The sequence below is a fragment of the Salvelinus sp. IW2-2015 genome, unplaced genomic scaffold (genome assembly GCF_002910315.2).
Source record: "Salvelinus sp. IW2-2015 unplaced genomic scaffold, ASM291031v2 Un_scaffold1835, whole genome shotgun sequence".
NCBI lineage: Eukaryota > Metazoa > Chordata > Actinopteri > Salmoniformes > Salmonidae > Salvelinus > Salvelinus sp. IW2-2015.
In genome coordinates this window covers 166,086-184,077 of record NW_019943205.1, presented here as the reverse complement: position 1 = coordinate 184,077, position 17,992 = coordinate 166,086, and the positions used below count along the sequence as shown (strand labels likewise).

The window sequence follows — 17,992 nt, the reverse complement described above, 5'->3', positions numbered from 1 at the left end:
TGACGTTATTTCATAAGAAGAAAACAAAGTAAGCTTTTCAAAAGCTGTGCTATGTTTACATGCTATGCTTCTGCAAGTCATATGGTGGGCAGGTTGCAATATGCTGTCACGTTCTGACCTTAGTTTCTTTTTTATGTCTTTGTGTTATTTTGGTCAGGGCGTGAGTTGGGGTGGGTATTCTATGTTCCTTTTTCTATGTGTTTGGCCTAGTATGGTTCTCAATCAGAGGCAGGTGTCGATCGTTGTCTCTGCTTGAGAATCATACTTAGGTAGCCTGTTTTCCCACTATGGGTTGTGGGTGTTTATTTTCTGTCTAGTGTCTGTTCACCTTACAGAACTGTTTCGTTTTCTTATCGTTGTTATTTTGTGTAGTGTTCAGTGTGAAATTAAAATATGACGAACACTTACCACGCTGCATTTTGGTCCTCTTCTCCTGCACCAGACGAGATTCGTTACATATGCCAAAAAATACTTTGATTAAAACAAGAATGATACATTCTGTATATAACTTATTCATATTTAAGGATACATTATTTATGAAGCAAAACAAATATATTGACCTGTCTATTGTTGTTTATGCTTTAGGTCACAATATCTAACTTTGACTTTATATTAGTATTTATGAATACATTATTTACAGGCATATAGAGTATATGATCATTTGTGTTCACCCAGGCCTTCACCCAGGCCTTCTTGTTCACCCAGGACTTTCAGAATTCATAAATAAATTGACAAATCATCCATCCTTGGTATGGGTAAAATTGAAAAAAAAAACACTTAATAAATTACTTCGGAATTATATCATTTTCATTGTTTCATTACTTAATGTCAGGAAAATACAGAGTTCCTTTTTCACATGGAACGGATTCCATAATCACGGTGCCTTTTTTCGACTTCTGTAATAACGAGTAGATTTCTAGATTTCTCTTGGACCAGTTCAAAAAAAAAACCTGACAAGTGGAAGTTCTTCCAAAGTTTCCTTTTTATTTTAATCAAATCAACAGTAAACACAACGGCTAATTGTATTAACGCAGACATATTCTCACAATAGTGATGTTTGCCCTGCCTTCATTAAGTCCATATTGAAATTAAATCCACTAAAAAGGTTTACTTTATAAATACACTCAATGTATTATAAAATGTGCTCTACATCATATTACTATGGGCTATAACCAAACAAATGAAGTCTACTTAAGCATCCATTCCTGTACAATAGGTTTAACATTACGTTAAAGAGCATCTAGGATTAAACTCATTTCATTTCATTTGAATGATAGAGCTCTTTTCTCTTTGATGTGGTGACTTCACATACAACAGCTGATGGCTGGATCCTAATATGCATATGCTATAGACAAAGTTCACTGGAAAAAGAGGACTATGTGATTTAAAAAAAGAGTTACATGTGTAGTCACGTGCAGGGTTGCAAATGAGTTGGTTTGTCCTGGTCTTAAAGTCTATGCATTGCAGCAGACAGCAGCAGGAAAACCAGCGTCATTCCAAAAGAGGAAAACACACTGTTCACCACCGGCGACATGGATGAGCTTAGAACTGTGGATATAAAAAATGGGATTCCGGTTAAAACACATGTACAATCATTATAATCATCATCACTATCTGAACCATCATTTTCACATACTGTGGTGTCACAGCATCACAGTGGCAGCATAGCAACGTAATCGCTAATACTAGTAAAGTCTAATTGATGATAGAAAAGACAAGAGTTGCCTGGGTGAGTTGTAGACAAAAGTGATGGAAAAGCACAGAAAAACACGTGTTCTGTCTGCAGCCTACTCAAATGACACTAGTCATTTCTGCCATAATTGGTGTAAATGGTAACATTCATTTATGCTCAACTGTGTCCATGTTTGGCTTGTTATGTGTTGCTCTGAACAGAGTGACATTGTGCCACCTTATGTAAAGTGCATGGCATAGTGACGTGACGCAGATTGAAGATGGGCAGCTATGATTGTGGTAAAATGTTGAGCGTGACATGTCAGAAAAATCAGTAGGTGAGGTGTTGAACTGACCGCTGACAACGATGGAGCTGGCATTGACACGGATACCTATAGTCCCGCTGTTGACTGCAGCCACCAGAACATCTTTCACCAAATTAGCAGTGGGTGCAGTCCCGTTACCAGTAAGTCCAAACTCCATTCTGCAGTCTGTGATGATGGAACCACGTCTGTGAACGCAAAACAAGGAACAGAGCTTAGGTTTAAAAAAGTGGTACAGTCCCTTAAAAGTCAGAAAAAAACACTGGCTGAAGTAAATTGGAAAAAGGACAATTTGTAAATCTATTAGAAGAACACTCAGACCATTATTGAATTCAGACTACCACTCACCTGAAACGCAACACAACAAGCTGAATGAAACTTCTAAAGACTTTGCGATAGAAGGGCTCAATCTGAAAAGCAAACAGAGAAATTTGAAATCAACTAACATTACAAACTCTATTTGCTGCTTGATTGCAAAAATTATCTTACCGCGTTTTTTATAGTAGTAGCCCGATCCCGGAAGGCTTGTGAGGTGTTGTTTGAGAGAGTAGGGGTAAAGATCTCATCTGAACTGAACACTAGAAGCAAAACGTTTGGGGCTGCGGTGGTTGTCGGGGCAACGGCAGCTGTGGTTGTTTGTAGGGCAGCTGTAGTTGTTGTTGGTGCACCTGTGGTTGTTGTTTGTGCGCTTGTGGTGGTTTTGGGAGCAGCTGTGGTAGTTAATGGGGCAGCTGTGGTTGTTGTGGGAGCTGCGGTGGTTGGATTAGCTAGGACTGGAAAACAAATGAATACATTTATATAATAAATCAACATCTGTATTTAATTTTAATGTATACCATTTCTAACATCTCGTGCATAATCTTTTTCTCTGTAGAATACAAATTCCTTGCTGATTACCACACACAGTTTTGCAGCACAGTGTTGCAATCTTATGGCATCATTTTATGTGTTGATGTGTTATAGTCAGGGCTGCGCACAGACCTTTCAAGCGCAGGCGTCCCAAATTTAATTTAGTTTTTTTTAATCATAGGCCTATTTTGTTTTTGCAACATCACACTCACTCATCATAGGAGGCATTTAGGACGTCTTCTAATGCGGATGGCTAAAATATCCTAATGGCTAAAATATCCTAATGACTATTTTGTATTGTTTTCGTGAGTATTTGTATTGTGGCTCTGTAATTGTCCTTAGCTGCCTGGGTGCAAATTAGTTTTTGGCTGACCCCGGCACATTTACATGGATGTTACATTATTGTAATATTGATGTTGATTAATGTGCATTGTCCCCAGTAAATAAATAAATACAATTAATGTTACGGTGATCACACTTCCTCAATTCAAATAAGATGGCAGCACTATACCAAAGATGGTTAGTAACTTGGGAGCCAAGGGTGGAGGGGGGGGGGTATATAATGCTGAATTGTATATTATAAACTGTGGTTCCAGCCCTGAATGTTGATTGAATGACAGCCGTGGTTTATTAGACCGTATACCAAGGGTATAACAAAACATATATTGTTACTGCTCTAATTACATTGGTAACCAGTTTATAATAGCAATAAGGCACCTTGGGGGTTTGTGGCATATGGCCAATAAATGGCCAATGCTATTCACTGACTACAGCTCAGCGTTCAACAAATCAAATCACATGTTATTAGTCATAAGCTCCGAATGTGTAGACATTACAGTGAAATGCTTACTTACGAGCCCCTAACCAACAATGCAGTTTAAATTAAATATGATTAAGAATAAGAACTAAAAGTAACAAGTAATTAAAGAGCAGCAATAAAATAACAATAGTGAGACTATATACATGGGGGTATCGGTTCAAAGTCAATGTGTGGGGGCAACGGTTATTCGAGGAAATATGTACATGAAGGTATGAATGCTGACCTGTTTAAAGGTCTTACTCACATCGGCTCCAGAGAGCATGATCACACAGTCTTCCGGAACAGCTTGTGCTCTCATGCACGTTTCAGTGCTATTTGCCTCGAAGCGAGCATAGAAATAGTTTAGCTGGTCGGGTAGGCTTGTGTCACTGGGCAGCTCTTGGCTGTGCTTCCCTTTGTAGTCTGTAATGGTTTGCAAGCCCTGCTACATCCGACGAGCGTCAGATCCGGTGTAGTACGATTCAATCTTTTTCCTGTATTGATGCTTTATAAGCTTCCGGGTTAGAGTCCCACTCCTTGAAAGCGGCAGCTCTAGCCTTTAGCTCAGTGTGGATCTTGCCTGTAATCCATGGCTTCTGGTTGGGGTATGTACGTACGGTCACTGTGGGGACAACGTCATCAACGTTCTTATTGATGATGCCAATGACTGATGTGGTGTCCTCCTCAATGCCATCGGAGGAATCCCAGAACATATTCCAGTCTGTGCTAGCAAAACAGTCCTGTAGCTTAGCATCTGCTTCATCTGACCACTTTTTTTATTGATCAAGTCACTGGTGCTTCCAGGATAGAATTATGGTCAGATTTACCAAATGGAGGGCGMGGGAGATCTTTGCATGCGACTCTGTGTGTGGAGTAAAGGTGGTCCAGTTTTTTTCCCTCTGGTTGCATATTTAACATGCTGATAGAAATTTGGTAAGACGGATTTAAGTTACCCTGCATTAAAGTCCCCGGCTACTAGGAGCGCTGCATCTGGGTGAGCGTTTTCCTGCTTGCTTATGGCGGAATACAGCTCATTCACTGCGGTCTTAGTGCCAGCATCAGTCTGTGGTGGCTACGAAAAATACATATGAAAACACTGTAGGTAGATAGTGTGGTCTACAGCTTATGAGATACTCTACCTCAGGCGATCAAAACCTTGAGACTTCCTTAGAAATAGTACACCAGCTGTTATTTACAAAAATAAATAGTCCGCCACCCCTTGTCTTACCAGACACCGCTGTTCTCTCCTGCCGATACAGTGTATAACCATCTAGCTGTATGCTGAAATTGTTGTCGTTCAGCCACGGCTCCGTGAAGCATAAGATATTACAGTTTTGAATGTCCAGTTGGTAGTTTAATCTTCCCCAAAGGTCATCGATTATATTCTCCAAAGATTGCACGTTTGACAGCAGAATGGAAGAATGTGGGGGTTTATTCGATCGCCTACGAATTCTCAGAAGACAGGCTGCCCTCTGGTCCCTTTTTCTCCGCCATCTCTTCACAAAAAACACAGGGATCTTGGCATGTTCCCGGGAAAGCAGTATATCATTCACGTCGAGCTCGTCAGACTCGTTAAAGGAAAAAAAGGATTCTGCCAGTCCGTGGTGAGTATTTGCAGTTATTTATGGTCATAAGAGATGGTAGCAGAAACATTATGAMATTTCTTTTTTTTTACAAACAACGCAAAGAAACAAACAAAAAAACAAAATTGGTTTGGAATACGTAAAACGTCAGCCTTGTTCTCCGGCATCATCTTGATTTGAATGCACTACGGTTCTTTGAGGGCTCATCACTAAGATAAGGACCATGGGACTAAACCTCCCTCTGCAACTGGATCATGGACTTCCTGATGGGCCGCCCCCAGGTGGTAAGGGTAGGTAACAACACATCCCCCACTCTGTCCCTCAACACGGGGGCCCCTCAGGGGTGCGTGCTCAGTCCCCTCCTGTACTCACTGTTCACTCATGACAGCACAGCCAGGCACGACTCCAACACCATCATTAAGTTTGCTTATAACACAACAGTGGTAGGCCTGATCAGCGACAACGATAAGAGAGTCTATAGGGAGGAGGTCAGAGACCAGAGATCCTGACGGGTTGCATCACTGCCTGGTATGGCAACTGGTCGGCCTCCATCTGCAAGGCACTACAGAGGATAGCGCGTACGGCCCAGTACATCACTGGGGCAAATCTTCCTATATTCCAGGACCTCTATACCAGAAGGTGTCAAAGGAATACCCTAAAAATTGTCAAAGACTCCAGCCACCCTAGTCATAGACTGTTCTCTCTGCTACCCTATGGCAAGCGGTACCAGGGCACCAAGTGTAGGTCCAAGAGGCTCCTAAATAGTTTCTACCCCAAGCCATGAGACTCCTGAACAGCTAATCAAATGGCTACCCAGACTACTACCATTGCCGCCACCCCTGGAACAATGCTGCTATTCTCTGTTGTTATCTATAACTCTACCTACATGTATATATAACCTCAATTACCTCAACACCGGTGCCCCTGCACATTGACTCTGTACCGGATTTGATTTTGATACACCACAGATAAGGGCAGTGTCAAGGCACTCCACGATGCGTCGTGCTTAAGAACAGCCCTTAGCCGTGGTATATTAGCGATATACCACACCCCCTCCTGCCTTATTGCTGAAATGTATACTGTTGAAGTGTGCAAGAACTGACCAGTAATATTGAAATTGGCTGAGATGTTAATGCTCAAACTTCCATTGGTGATCGCAGCCTTCAGAGTAGTAGCCACTGCATCAGCAAAAGGTGTGGTAGCATTAGCAGTTGTGTTAGCGGCAGCAAACTCCAGCTGGGTGTCTGTGATGATGGAACCTTGCCTGGGACGACAAAACAAGGCATTGACCGAATATTTAATTGTTATTATTAGTTTGGTGGTTGTTGACAGCAGTTAACTGTTATATTAGCTAGTTAAAACTGTTTAATGGTAATACTGATTTAGAAATAAATTACACTATGTATACAAAAGGTTTATAAATGTTACTGACTTTGTATATTGAGTGTTACAGCTTACTGACCTGAAACCCACCACAATCATTCTTATGAAGTTTGGGAAAYGTGCCTTAAACAGAGGCTCAAGCTGAAAAACAAAAATRATAAAGAGTGATTCAGTGACATGTGGCAGACAGTAAATACTGATATGAATATGAAAAYATTGTTCTATTTGCACAGACAAAAAAAATCCCAGAGCAACATTTCTCCATTATCCATAATAGCTAGCATTGACTAAACAGCATTCCTCTAATTAATGGGCAACTCATCCGCCTGGTAGAAGGAAATATTTAAAGATATAAGCCAGATGAGCTGCCTTTAATTTAAATCATTACTGTGATGCCTGGTACTTCTATTGCATGGTAAACAAGGATCTTACCGCTTTAATTGTCTTAGTTACCAGACTCTGGAACAATGGTGAGGAGGTATTTTCAGAGCAGGACTGAAAACCTCATCTGAGCTGAATACCAGTATCAAAACAACTGGAGGCGAGGGCGTTGTAGTTGGAGAGGCTGTGGTTGTTGTGGGGCAGCTGTGGTTGTTAGTTGTTGGCAGCTGTGGTTGTGGTATTGGTAGCTGTGGTTATTGTGTGGGCAGCTGTGGTTGTTGTGTCGGCAGCTATGGTTGTGGTTTTGGCAGCTGTGGTTGTAGTGTTGGCAGCTGTGGCTGTTGGGGGACAGCTGTGGTTGTAGTGTTGGCAGCTGTGGCTGTTGTTGTTGCAATTCCAGTTGTAGTGATGGCAGCTGTGGCTGTTGTGGGGGCAGCTGTGGTTGTAGTGTTGGCAGCTGTGGTGATAGTGTTGGCAGCTGTGGTTGTGGTTTTGGCAGCTGTGGTTGTAGTGTTGGCAGCTGTGGCTGTTGTGGGACAGCTTGTGTTGTAGTTGGCAGCAGTGGTGATAGTTGTTGGCAGCTGTGGTTGTGGTTTTGGCAGCTGTGGTTGTAGTGTTGGCAGCTGGGGCTGTTGTGGGGAAAGCTATGGTTGTAGTGTTGGCAGCTGTGGTTGTGGTTTTGTCAGCTGTGCTTGTTGTGTTGGCAGCTGTGGTTGTTGTTGTTGCAATTCCAGTTGTAGCGATGGCAGCTGTGGCTGTTGTGGGGGCAGCTGTGGTTTGTAGTGTTGGCAGCTGTGGTGATAGTGTTGGCAGCGGTTGTTGTGGTTTTGGTAGCTATGCTTGTAGTGTTGGCAGCTGTGGCTGTTGTGGGGACAGCTGTGGTTGTAGTGTTGGCAGCTTGTGGTGATAGTGTTGGCAGCTGTGGTTGTGGATTTGGCAGGCTGTGGTTTTAGTGTTGGCAGCTTTGGCTGTTGTGGGGACAGCTCTGGTTGTAGTGTTGGCAGCTGTGGTTGTAGTGTTGGCAGCTGTGGTGAAAGTGTTGGCAGCTGTGGTTGTGGTATTGGTAGCTGTGGTTGTTGTTGGGGGCAGCTGTGGTGTGTTGTGTTGGCAGCTGTGGTGATAGTGGTCGGCAGCTGTGATTGTGGTTTTGGCAAGCTGTGGTTGTAGTGTTGACAGTGTGGCTGTTGTGGGGACAGCTGTGGTTGTAGTGTTGGCAGCTGTAAGTTGGTGGTTTTGGCAGCTGTGGTTGTAGTGTTGCCAGCTGTGGCTGTTGTGGGGGACAGCTGTGGTTGTAGTATTGGCAGCTGTGGTTGTTGTTGTTGCAATTCCAGTTGTAGTGATGGCAGCTGTGGCTGTTGGGGGGCCAGCTGTGGTTGTAGTGTTGGCAGCTGTGTGTCGTGTGTTGGCAGCTGTAAGTTGTGGTTTTGGCAGCTTGTGGTTGTAGTGTTTGGCAGCTGTGGCTGTTGTGGGGGACAGCTGTGGATGTAGTGTTGGCAGCTGTGGTTGTTGGTTTTAGCAGCTGTGGTTGTTGTGTTGGCAAGCTCTGGTTGTATTGTTGGCAGCTGTGGTTGTGGTTTTGGCAGCTGTGGTTGTGGTTTTGGCAGCTGTGGTTGTAGTGTTGGCAGCTGTGGTTGTAGTGTTGGCAGCTTTGGCTGTTGTGGGGACAGCTCTGGTTGTAGTGTTGGCAGCTGTGGTTGTGTTTTTGGCAGCTGTGGTTGTGTTGGCAGTCTGGTTGTAGTGTTGGCAGCTGTGGTTGTGGTTTTGACAGCTGTGGTTGTAGTGTTGGCAGCTGTGGGTGTTGTGGGGACAGCTCTGGTTGTAGTGTTGGCAGCTGTGGTTGTGGTTTTTGGCAGCTGTTGGTTGTTGTGTTGGCAGCTCTGGTTGTAGTGTTGGCAGCTGTGGTTGTGGTTTGGCAGCTGTGGTTGTAGTGTTGGCAGCTGTGGCTGTTGTGCGGACAGCTATGGTTGTAGTGTTGGCAGCTGTAGTTTGTGGTTTTGGCAGCTGTGGTTGTAGTGTTGGCAGCTGTGGCTGTTGTGGGGACAGCTGTGGATGTAGTGTTGGCAGCTGTGGTTGTGGTTTTAGCAGCTGTGGTTGTTGTGTTGGCAGCTCTGGTTGTAGTGTTGGCAGCTGTGGTTGTGGTTTTGGCAGCTTGGTTGTGGTTTTGGCAGCTGTGGTTGTAGTGTTGGCAGCTGTGGTTGTAGTGTTGGCAGCTTTGGCTGTTGTGGGGACAGCTCTGGTTGTAGTGTTGGCAGCTGTTGGTTGTGTTTTTTGGCAGCTGTGGGTTGTGTTGGCAGCTCTGGTTGTAGTGTTGGCAGCTTGTGGTTGTGGTTTGACAGCTGTGGTTGTAGTGTTGGCAGCTGTGGGTGTTGTGGGGACAGCTCTGGTTGTAGTGTTGGCAGCTGTGGTTGTGGTTTTGGCAGCTGTGGTTGTTGTGTTGGCAGCTTGGTTGTAGGTGGTTGGCAGCTGTGGTTGTGGTTTTGGCAGCTGTGGTTGTAGTGTTTGCAGCTGTGGCTGTTGTGGGGACAGCTGTGGTTGTAGTGTTGGCAGCTGTGGTTATGGTTTTGGCAGCTGTGGTTGTAGTGTTTGCAGCTATGGCTGTTGTGGCTGTTGTGGAGACAGCTGAGGTTGTAGTGTTGGCAGCTGTGGTTGTTGCAATTCCAGTTGTGGTGGGAGCTGCTGTGGATGGAGTGGGTTCTTCTGAAATACAGTGAATGCATTTATATAATGAATCAACATCAATATTACATTTTCGTGTACACCATCTCGTGCATAATATTTTCTCAGTAGAAAACTCATTTCTTGCTGATTATAACACACATTGTTGCAGCATAGTGTTGCAATCTCACGGTGCATTCAGAAAGTATTCAGACCCCTTGACATCTTCCAGATTTTGTTACATTACAGCCTTATTCTAAAATGGATTACATAGTTTTCCCCCCATTATCAACCTACACACAATTCCCCATAATGACGAAGTAAAAACATGTTCTTAAAAATGTTTGCAAATGTATAAAAAAAACTGGAATATCACATTTACAGAAGTATTCAGACCCTTACTCAGTACTTTGTTAAAGCACCTCAGGCAGAAACAACAGCTTCGAGTCTTCTTGGATATGATGCTACAAGCTTGGAACACCTGTATTTGGGGAGTTTCTCCCATTCTTCTCTGCAGATCCTCTCAAGCTCTGTCAGGTTGGATGGGGAGCTTCGCTGTACAGCTTTTTTCAGGTCTCTCAAGAGATGTTCGATAGGGTTCAAGTCCGGGCTCTGGATGGGCAACTCAAGGACATACAGAGACGTGTCCCGATGCCACTTCTGCATTGTCTTGGCTTTGTGCTAAGCGTCGTTGTCCTGTTTGAAGGTGAACCTTCACCCCAGTGTGAGGTCCTGAGTAATCTGGAGGAGATTTTATAAAGGATCTCTCTCTAGTTGCCGCGTTCAACTTTCCGTCGATCCTGACTAGTCCTCCAGTCCCTGCCTCTGAAAAACATCCCCACAGCATGATGCTGCCACCACCTTGCTTCACCAAAGGGATGATGCCAGGTTTCCTCCAGACGTGACGCTTGGCATTCAGGCTCCAATACCATCATTCAGTTTGCTGATGACACAACAGTGGTAGGCCTGATCACCGACAACAATGAGACAGCCTATAGGGAGGAGGTCAGAGACCTGACCGTGTGGTGCAATGCCACAACCTCTCCCTCAACGTGATCAAGACAAAGGAGATGATTATGGACGACAGGAAAAGGAGGACCGAGCCCGCCCCCATTCTCATCGACGGGCCTGTAGTGGAGCAGGTTGAGAGCTTCAAGTTCCTTGGTGTCCACATCACCAACAAACTAACATGGACCAAGCACACCAAGACAGTCGTGAAGAGGGCACGACAAAACCTATTCCCCATCAGGGGACACAAGATTTGGTATGGTTCCTCAGATCCTCAAAAGGTTTAACAGCTGCACCATTGAGAGCATCCTGACGGGTTGCATCACTGCCTGGTATGGCAACTGCTCGGCCTCCATCCACAAGGCACAACAGAGGATAGTGCGTACGGCCCAGTACATCACTGGGGCCAAGCTTCCTGCCATCCAGGACCTCTATACCAGGCGGTGTCAAAGGAAGACCCTAAAAATTGTCAAAGACTCCAGCCACCCTAGTCATAGACTGTTCTCTCTGCTACTGCATGGCAAGCAGTATGGAGCGCCAAGTCTAGATCCAAGAGGCTCCTAAATAGCTTCTACCCCCAAGCTATAAGACTCCTGAACAGCTAATCAAATGGCTAACGAGACAACTAGCATTGCCCCCACCCCTGGAACAATGCTGCTATTCTCTGTTATTATCTATAACTCCACCTACATGTACATATTACCTCAATTACCCCAACACCGGTGCCCCTGCACATTGACTCTGTACTGGCACCTTACAGCATTTCACTGTATGGCGCATGTGACAAATGCAATTTGATTTGATTTTGATATACCACAGATAAGGAGTGTCAAGGTACTCCACGATGCGTCGTGCTTAAGAGCAGCCCTTAGCCATGGTATATTAGCCATATACCACACCCCCTCCTGCCTTATTGCTGAAATGTATAATGTTGAAGTGTGCAAGAACTGACCAGTAATATTGAAATTGGCTGAGATGTTAATGCTCAAACTTCCATTGGTGATCGCAGCCTTCAGAGTAGTAGCCACTGCATCAGCAAAAGGTGTGGTAGCATTAGCAGTTGTGTTAGCGGCAGCAAACTCCAGCTGGGTGTCTGTGATGATGGAACCACGCCTGGGACGACAAAACAAGGCATTGACCGAATATTACATTTTTTATTATTAGTTTGGTGGTTGTTGACAGCAGTTAACTGTTATATTAGCTAGTTAAAACTGTTTAATGGTAATACTGATTTAGAAATAAATTACACTATGTATACAAAAGGTTTATAAATGTTACTGACTTTGTATATTGAGTGTTACAGCTTACTGACCTGAAACCCACCACAATCATTCTTATGAAGTTTGGGAAAYGTGCCTTAAACAGAGGCTCAAGCTGAAAAACAAAAATRATAAAGAGTGATTCAGTGACATGTGGCAGACAGTAAATACTGATATGAATATGAAAAYATTGTTCTATTTGCACAGACAAAAAAAATCCCAGAGCAACATTTCTCCATTATCCATAATAGCTAGCATTGACTAAACAGCATTCCTCTAATTAATGGGCAACTCATCCGCCTGGTAGAGGATACACTACATTCATACAGAATATTAAAGCAATCGAGCATGCCTTTAATTTAAAAACTATTAACTGTGATGCCTGGTTAAACTTTTCCTAATTGCATGGTAAATCAAGGATCTTACGGCCTTTAATTGCTCTTAGTTACCAGACTCTGGAACAATGGTGAGGAGTATTTTTGTCAGAGCAAGGACTAAAAACTCATCTGGAGCTGAATACCACGTATCAAAACCATGGAGGCGAGGGGCGTTGTACGTTGGGAGGCTGGTGGTGTTGTGGGGCTGACTGTGGCTTTGTAGCTAGTTGGTCAGACATAGCATAGCGTTTGTGGTTTATTTGGGTAGCTGTGGTTATTGAGTGTGGGCTAGCTGCTGGTTGTCTGTCGTCGGCAGCTATGGTTGTGGTTTTTGGGCAGCTGTGGTTGTATGTTGGCAGCCTTGCTGGCTGTTGTGGGGAAGCTGTGGTTGTAGTGGCTGGAGCTGTGGCTGTTGTTGTTGCAATTCCCAGTTGTAGTGATGGGCAGCTGTGGCTGTTGTGGGGGCGCCTCGTGTTGGTAACAGTGTTGCAGACTGTGGTGATAGTGGGGTTGGCAGCTGTCGGTTGGTGGTTTTTTTGGCAGCTGTGGATATAGATAGAGTATAGAGAGATGGTGGTGTTGTGGGGACAGTGTGGTTGTAAGTAGATAGAGAGGATCGAGATAGTAGATGTATAGGCAGCTGTAGGTTTGGTATTTGGGCAGTGTGGTTCTGTAGTGTTGGGCAGTGGGGCTTGTTGTGGGGAAACGCTATGGTTGTAGTCGTTGGCAGACTGTGGTATAGATAGCATATCTATCAGATAGATGATAGCTTGTTGTGTTGGCAGCTGTGGTTGTTGTTTGTTGCAAATTCCAGTTGTAGGCGATTGCAGCTGGTCGGCTGTTGTGGGGGCAGCTGTGGTTTGTAGTGTTGGCAGCTGTGGTGATAGTGTGCAGCGGTTGTTTTGTGGTTTTGGTACTAGCTTGTAGTGTTGGCAGCTGTGGCTGTTGTCGGGGACAGCTGTGGTTGTAGTGGTTGGCAGCTGGTGGTGATAAGGTTGGCAGCTTGTGGTTTGTGGATTTGGCAAGCTGTGGTTGTAGTGTTGGCCAGCTGTGGCTGTTTGTGGGAACAGCTCTGGTTGTATGTTTGGCCGCTTTGGTGGGGGTTTTTCGTAAGTGTTGGCAGCTGTTGGTGAAAGTGTTGGCAGCTGTGGTTGTGGTATTTGGTAGCTGTGGTTGTTGTGGGGGCAGCTGTGGTGTTTGTGTGGCAAGATGGTGATAGTGTCGGCAGCTGTGATTGTGGTTTTTTGGCGACGCTAGTGGTTTTAGTGTTGACGAGCTGTGGCCGCTGTTGTGGGGACAGTGTGGTTGTAGTGTTGGCAAGCTGTAGTTGTGGTTTTGGCAGCTGTGGTGTAGTTGTTGCCAGCTGTGGCCCGTTGTGGCGGACAGCTGTGGTTTGTTAGTATTGGGGCAGCTGTGTTGTTTGTTGTTGCATTCGCGTTGCTACGTCGATGGCAAGCTGTGGGCTGTTGGGGGGCAGCCTGGTGGTTGTAGTGTTGGCAGCTGTGTTGTAGTGTTGGCAGCTGTAAGTTGTGGTTTTGGCGCTGTGTTGTCAGTGTTTGGAGCTGGTGGCTGTTGTGGGGCCGCTGTGGATGTAGTGTTGGCAGCCTGTGGTTTGTTGGTTTTAGCAGCTGTGTTGTTGTGTCTGGCAAGCTCTGGTTGAAGTGGTTTGGCAGCTGTGGTTTGTGGTTTTGCAGCTGTGGTGTGGTTTGGCAGCTGTGGTGTAAGTGTTTGGCAGCTTGTGGTTGTAAGTTGTTGGCAGCTTTGGCTGTTGTGGGGAAGCTCTGGTGTAAGTGTTTGGCAGTGTGGTTGTGTTTTTGGCAGCTGTGGTTGTGTTGGCATCTGGTTGTAGTGTTGGCAGCTGTGGTTGTGGTTTTGACAGCTGTGGTTGTAGTGTTTGGCAGCTGATGGGGTGTTGTGGGGACAGCTCTGGTTGTAGTGTTTGGCAGCTGTGGTTGTGGTTTTTGCAGCTGTGGTTCCGACCTTGTGTTTGGGCACTCTGGTTGTAGTGTTGGCAGCATGTGGTTGTGGTTGTTGGCAGCTGTGGTGTAGTGGTTGGCAGCTGTGGCTGTTGTGCTGGACAGCTTATGGTTGTAGTGTTGGGCAGCTGTAGTTGTTGGTTTTGGCAGCTGTGGTTGTAGTGTTATGGCAGCTGTGCTGTTGTGGGGACAGCTGTGGATGTCAGTGTTGGCAAGCTGTGGTTGTGGTTTTAGCAGCTGTGGTTGTTGTGTTGGCAGCTCTGGTTTGTAGTGTTGGCAGCTGTGTTGCTGGTTGTTGCAGTGTGTTGTGGTTTTTGGCAGCTGTGGTTGTAATGTGGTGTGGCCAGCTGTGGTTGTAGTGTTGGAGCTTTGGCTGTTGTGGGGACAGCTCTGGTTGTAGTGTTGGCAGCTGTGGTTGTGTTTTTGGCAGCTGTGGTTGTGTTGGCAGCTCTGGTTGTTAGTGTTGGCAGCTGTGTTGTGGTTTTGACAGCTTGTGTTGCTAGTGTTGGCAGCTGTTGGGTGTTGGGGGACAGCTCTTTGGTTGTAGTGTTGGCAGCTGTGGTTTGTGGTTTTGGCACTGTGGTTGTTTGTGTTGGCAGCTCTGGTTGTAGTGTTGGCAGCTGTGGTTGTGTTTTTGCAGCTGTGGTTGGTAGTGTTGGCAGCTGTGGCTGTTGTGGCGGACAGCTATGGTTTGTTGTGTGTTGGCAGCTGTAGTTGTGGTTTTGGCAGCTGTTGGTTGTAGTGTTGGCAGCTGTGGCTGTTGTGGGGAAGCGTGATGTAGTGTTGGCAGCTGTGGTTGTGGTTTTAGGCAGCTGTGGTTGTTGTGTTGGCAGCTCTGGTTGTAGTGTTTGGCAGCTGTGGTTGTTTTTTGGCAGCTGTGGTTGTGGTTTGGCAGCTGTGGTTGTAGTGTTGGCAGCTGTGGTTGTAGTGTTGGCAGCTTTGGCTGTTGTGGGACAGCTCTGGTTGTAGTGTTGGCAGCTGTGGTTGTGTTTTTTGGCAGCTGTGGTTGTGTTGGCAGCTTGGTTGTAGTGTTGGCAGCTGTGCGTTGTGGTTTTGACAGCTGTGGTTGTAGTTGTTGGAGGCTGTGGGTGTTGTGGGGCAGCTCTGGTTGTAGTGTTGGCAGCTGTGGTTGTGGTTTTGGCAGCTGTGGTTGTGTGTTGGCAGCTCTGGTTTGTAGTGTTGGCAGCTGTGGTTGTGGTTTTTGGGCAGCTGTGGTTGTAGTGTGGCAGCTGTGGCTGTTGTGCGGACAGCTATGGTTGTAGTGTTGCAGCTGTGGTTGTGGTTTTGCAGCTGTTGTGATAGTGTTGGCAGCTGTGGTTGTGGTTTTGGCAGCTTGGTTGTGGTTTGGAGCTGTGTTGTAGTGTTGGCAGCTGTGGTTGTAGTGTTGGCAGCTGTTGGTTTATGTTGGGCATGTGGTTGTGGTTTTGGGCAGCTGTGGTTTGTAGTGTTGGCAGCTGTGGCTGTTGTGCTGGACGCTTGGTTGTGTGTTGGCAGCTGTGGTTGTGTTTTTGGCAGCTGTTGTTGTGTGTTGGGCAGCTGGGTGTAGTGTTGGCAGCTTGTGGGTGTATCTTTGGCAGCTGTGGTTTGTTGTGTGGCAGCTGGTGGTTGTAATGTTGACAGCTGTGGTTTGTAGTGTTGGACAGCTGTGGTTGTAATGTTGGCAGCTGTGTTTGTATGTGTTTGGGCAGCTGGGTGTTGTAGTGGTTGGCAGCTGTGGGGTGTTTTGGCAGCTGTGGTTGTTGTGTGGCCGCTGTGGTTTGTAAGTGTTTGACAGCTGTGGTTGTACGTGTAGACGCTGTGGGTTGTAATTGTTGGCAGCTGTGGTTGTAGTGTTGGCAGCTGTGGTTGTAGTGTTGGAGCTGTGGTAATAGTGTTGGCAGCTGGTGTGGTTGTTTGTGTGGCACAGCATTGTGGGTTGTAGGAACTGTTTATAGCAGCTGTGGTTGTGATTGTTGTCAGCTGTGGCTGTTGTGGGGACGACTGTGGTTGTTTGTGGTGGCAGCCTGTGGTTGTTGTGTTGTGCAAGCTGTGGTTTGTGTGGGGGCAGCTTGGGTGTAGTGTTGGCAGCTTTGGGCGTATCGTTGGCAGCTGTGGTTGTTGTGTGGACAGTGTGGTTGTATGTTGGCAGCTGTGGTTGTAAGTGTGGACAGCTGTGGTTGTAATGTTGGCAGCAGTGGGTTTGTTGTGTTGGCAGCTGTGTTTGTGCTGTTGGCAGCTGTGGCTGTTGTTGGGAGCAGCTGTTTGTTGTGGTGTTGGCAGCTATGGTTGTGGTGTTGTAGCTGCGTTTGTTACTTGGTGCGCCTGTGGTTTGTAGCTGTTGGCACGCTGTGGTTGGTAGTGTTGGCAGCTGTGGTTGTAGTGGGGGCACTGGGGGTTGTAGCGTTGGCAGCTTCGGTTTGTATTGCTGGCAGCTGTGGTTTGTTGTGTGGAACAGCTGCGGTTGTAGTTTAGTCAGCTGTGGTTGTGATGTTGTCAGCTGTGGGCTGTTTGTGGGGGCAGCTGTGGTTTGTAGTGTTGGCAGCTGTGGTTGTTGTGGTGGCAAGCTGGGGTTGTAGCGTTGGCAGCTGTGGTTGTTTGTGGAGGCTAGTGGGGTTGTGTAGTGTTGGCAGCTGTGGTTGTTGTTGGGACAGCAGTTGATGTGGCTGTTGTCAGCTGCGGTTGTTGTTGGTGCGCCTGTGGTTATAGTGTTGGCAGCTGGGTTGTTGTTTTGGACAGGTTTGGTTGTGGTGTTGGCAGCTGTGTTGTGTGGGGCAGCTGGGGTTGAAGTGTTGGCAGCTGTGTTTGTTGTAATTTTAGCAGCTGTGGTTGTGATGTTGGTCAGGCTGTGGCTGTTGTGGGGACAGCTGTGGTGGTTCTTGTGGTGGCAGTTGGGGTTGTAAGTGTTTGGCAGCTTGTGGTTGCTAGTGTTGGCAGCTGTGGTTGTTTGTGGGGGGCAGCTGGGATGTACGTTGGCAGCTTTGGTTGTATCATTGGGGCAGCTGTGGTTGTTGTCGTGGACAGCTGTGGTTAGAGCTTTTAGCAAGCTGTGGTTGTGATGTTGTCAGTGTGTTTGTGAGGGGCTGCTGGTGTTTGTAGTGTGGCGCTTTGGTTGTATTTGTTGGCAGCTGTGGTTGTTGGTGTGACCAGCTGTGGTTGTAATGTTGGCAAGCTGTGGTTGTAGTGTGGACAACTGTTGGTTGTAATGTTGGCAGCTGTGGTTTGTAGTGTTGGCAGCTGTGGTATAGTGTGGACAGCTTGTTGGTTGTAATTTTAGCAGCTGTGGTTTGTATGTTGTCAGCTGTGGCTGTTGTGGGCAGTTGTGTTGTTGGGGGCAGCTGTGGTTTATAGTCTTGACAGCTGTGGTTGTTGTGGGGCAGCTCTGTGGTTGTAGTGTTGGCAGCTGTGGTTGTTTGTTGGGACACTGCTGTTGTTGTTGTGGTGTGTCAGCTATGGTTGTGGTGTTGTCAGCTGCGGTTGTTGTTGGTGCACCTGTGGTTGTAGTGTTGGCAGCTGTGGTTTGTAGTGTTTGGCAGCTGTGGTTGTAGTGTTGGGCAGCTGTGGTTTAGTGTTGGCAGCTGTGGTTGTTGTGGGGGCAGCTTGTGGTTGTAGTGTTGCAGCTGTGGTTGTTTGTGGGGGCAGCTTGTGGTTGTGTCTTGACAGCTGTGGTTGTTGTAGGGCGAGCTGTGGTTGTAGTGTTGGCAGCTGTGGTTGTTGTTGGGACAGCTGTTGTTGTGGTGTTGTCACCTATG

General features: G+C 46.3%; 1 protein-coding gene across 1 annotated transcript; it reads right to left on the bottom strand.

The window, feature by feature from the left end:
* Window positions 1-964: 964 nt before the first annotated feature.
* On the bottom strand, window positions 965-7,552 carry LOC112072149 (uncharacterized). The gene is made up of 7 exons (XM_024139569.2): window positions 7,041-7,552; window positions 6,688-6,749; window positions 6,329-6,489; window positions 2,484-2,767; window positions 2,343-2,404; window positions 2,028-2,182; window positions 965-1,548 (listed from the first exon to the last, which is right to left on the bottom strand). The coding sequence occupies exons 2-7, from the start codon at window positions 6,705-6,707 to the stop codon at window positions 1,448-1,450; spliced, it is 783 nt and encodes a 260-aa protein (XP_023995337.1). The 5' UTR covers window positions 6,708-6,749; window positions 7,041-7,552; the 3' UTR covers window positions 965-1,447.
* Window positions 7,553-17,992: the final 10,440 nt, after the last annotated feature.

Coding starts and splice junctions, on each gene's coding strand:
- LOC112072149 (XM_024139569.2), bottom strand. CDS start 6,707: ATGATTGTGGTGGGTTTCAG. Junction 2,405..2,483: donor CTACTACTATAAAAAACGCG/GTAAGATAATTT, acceptor TTTGCTTTTCAG/ATTGAGCCCTTCTATCGCAA. Junction 1,549..2,027: donor CAGCTCCATCGTTGTCAGCG/GTCAGTTCAACA, acceptor TTATATCCACAG/TTCTAAGCTCATCCATGTCG.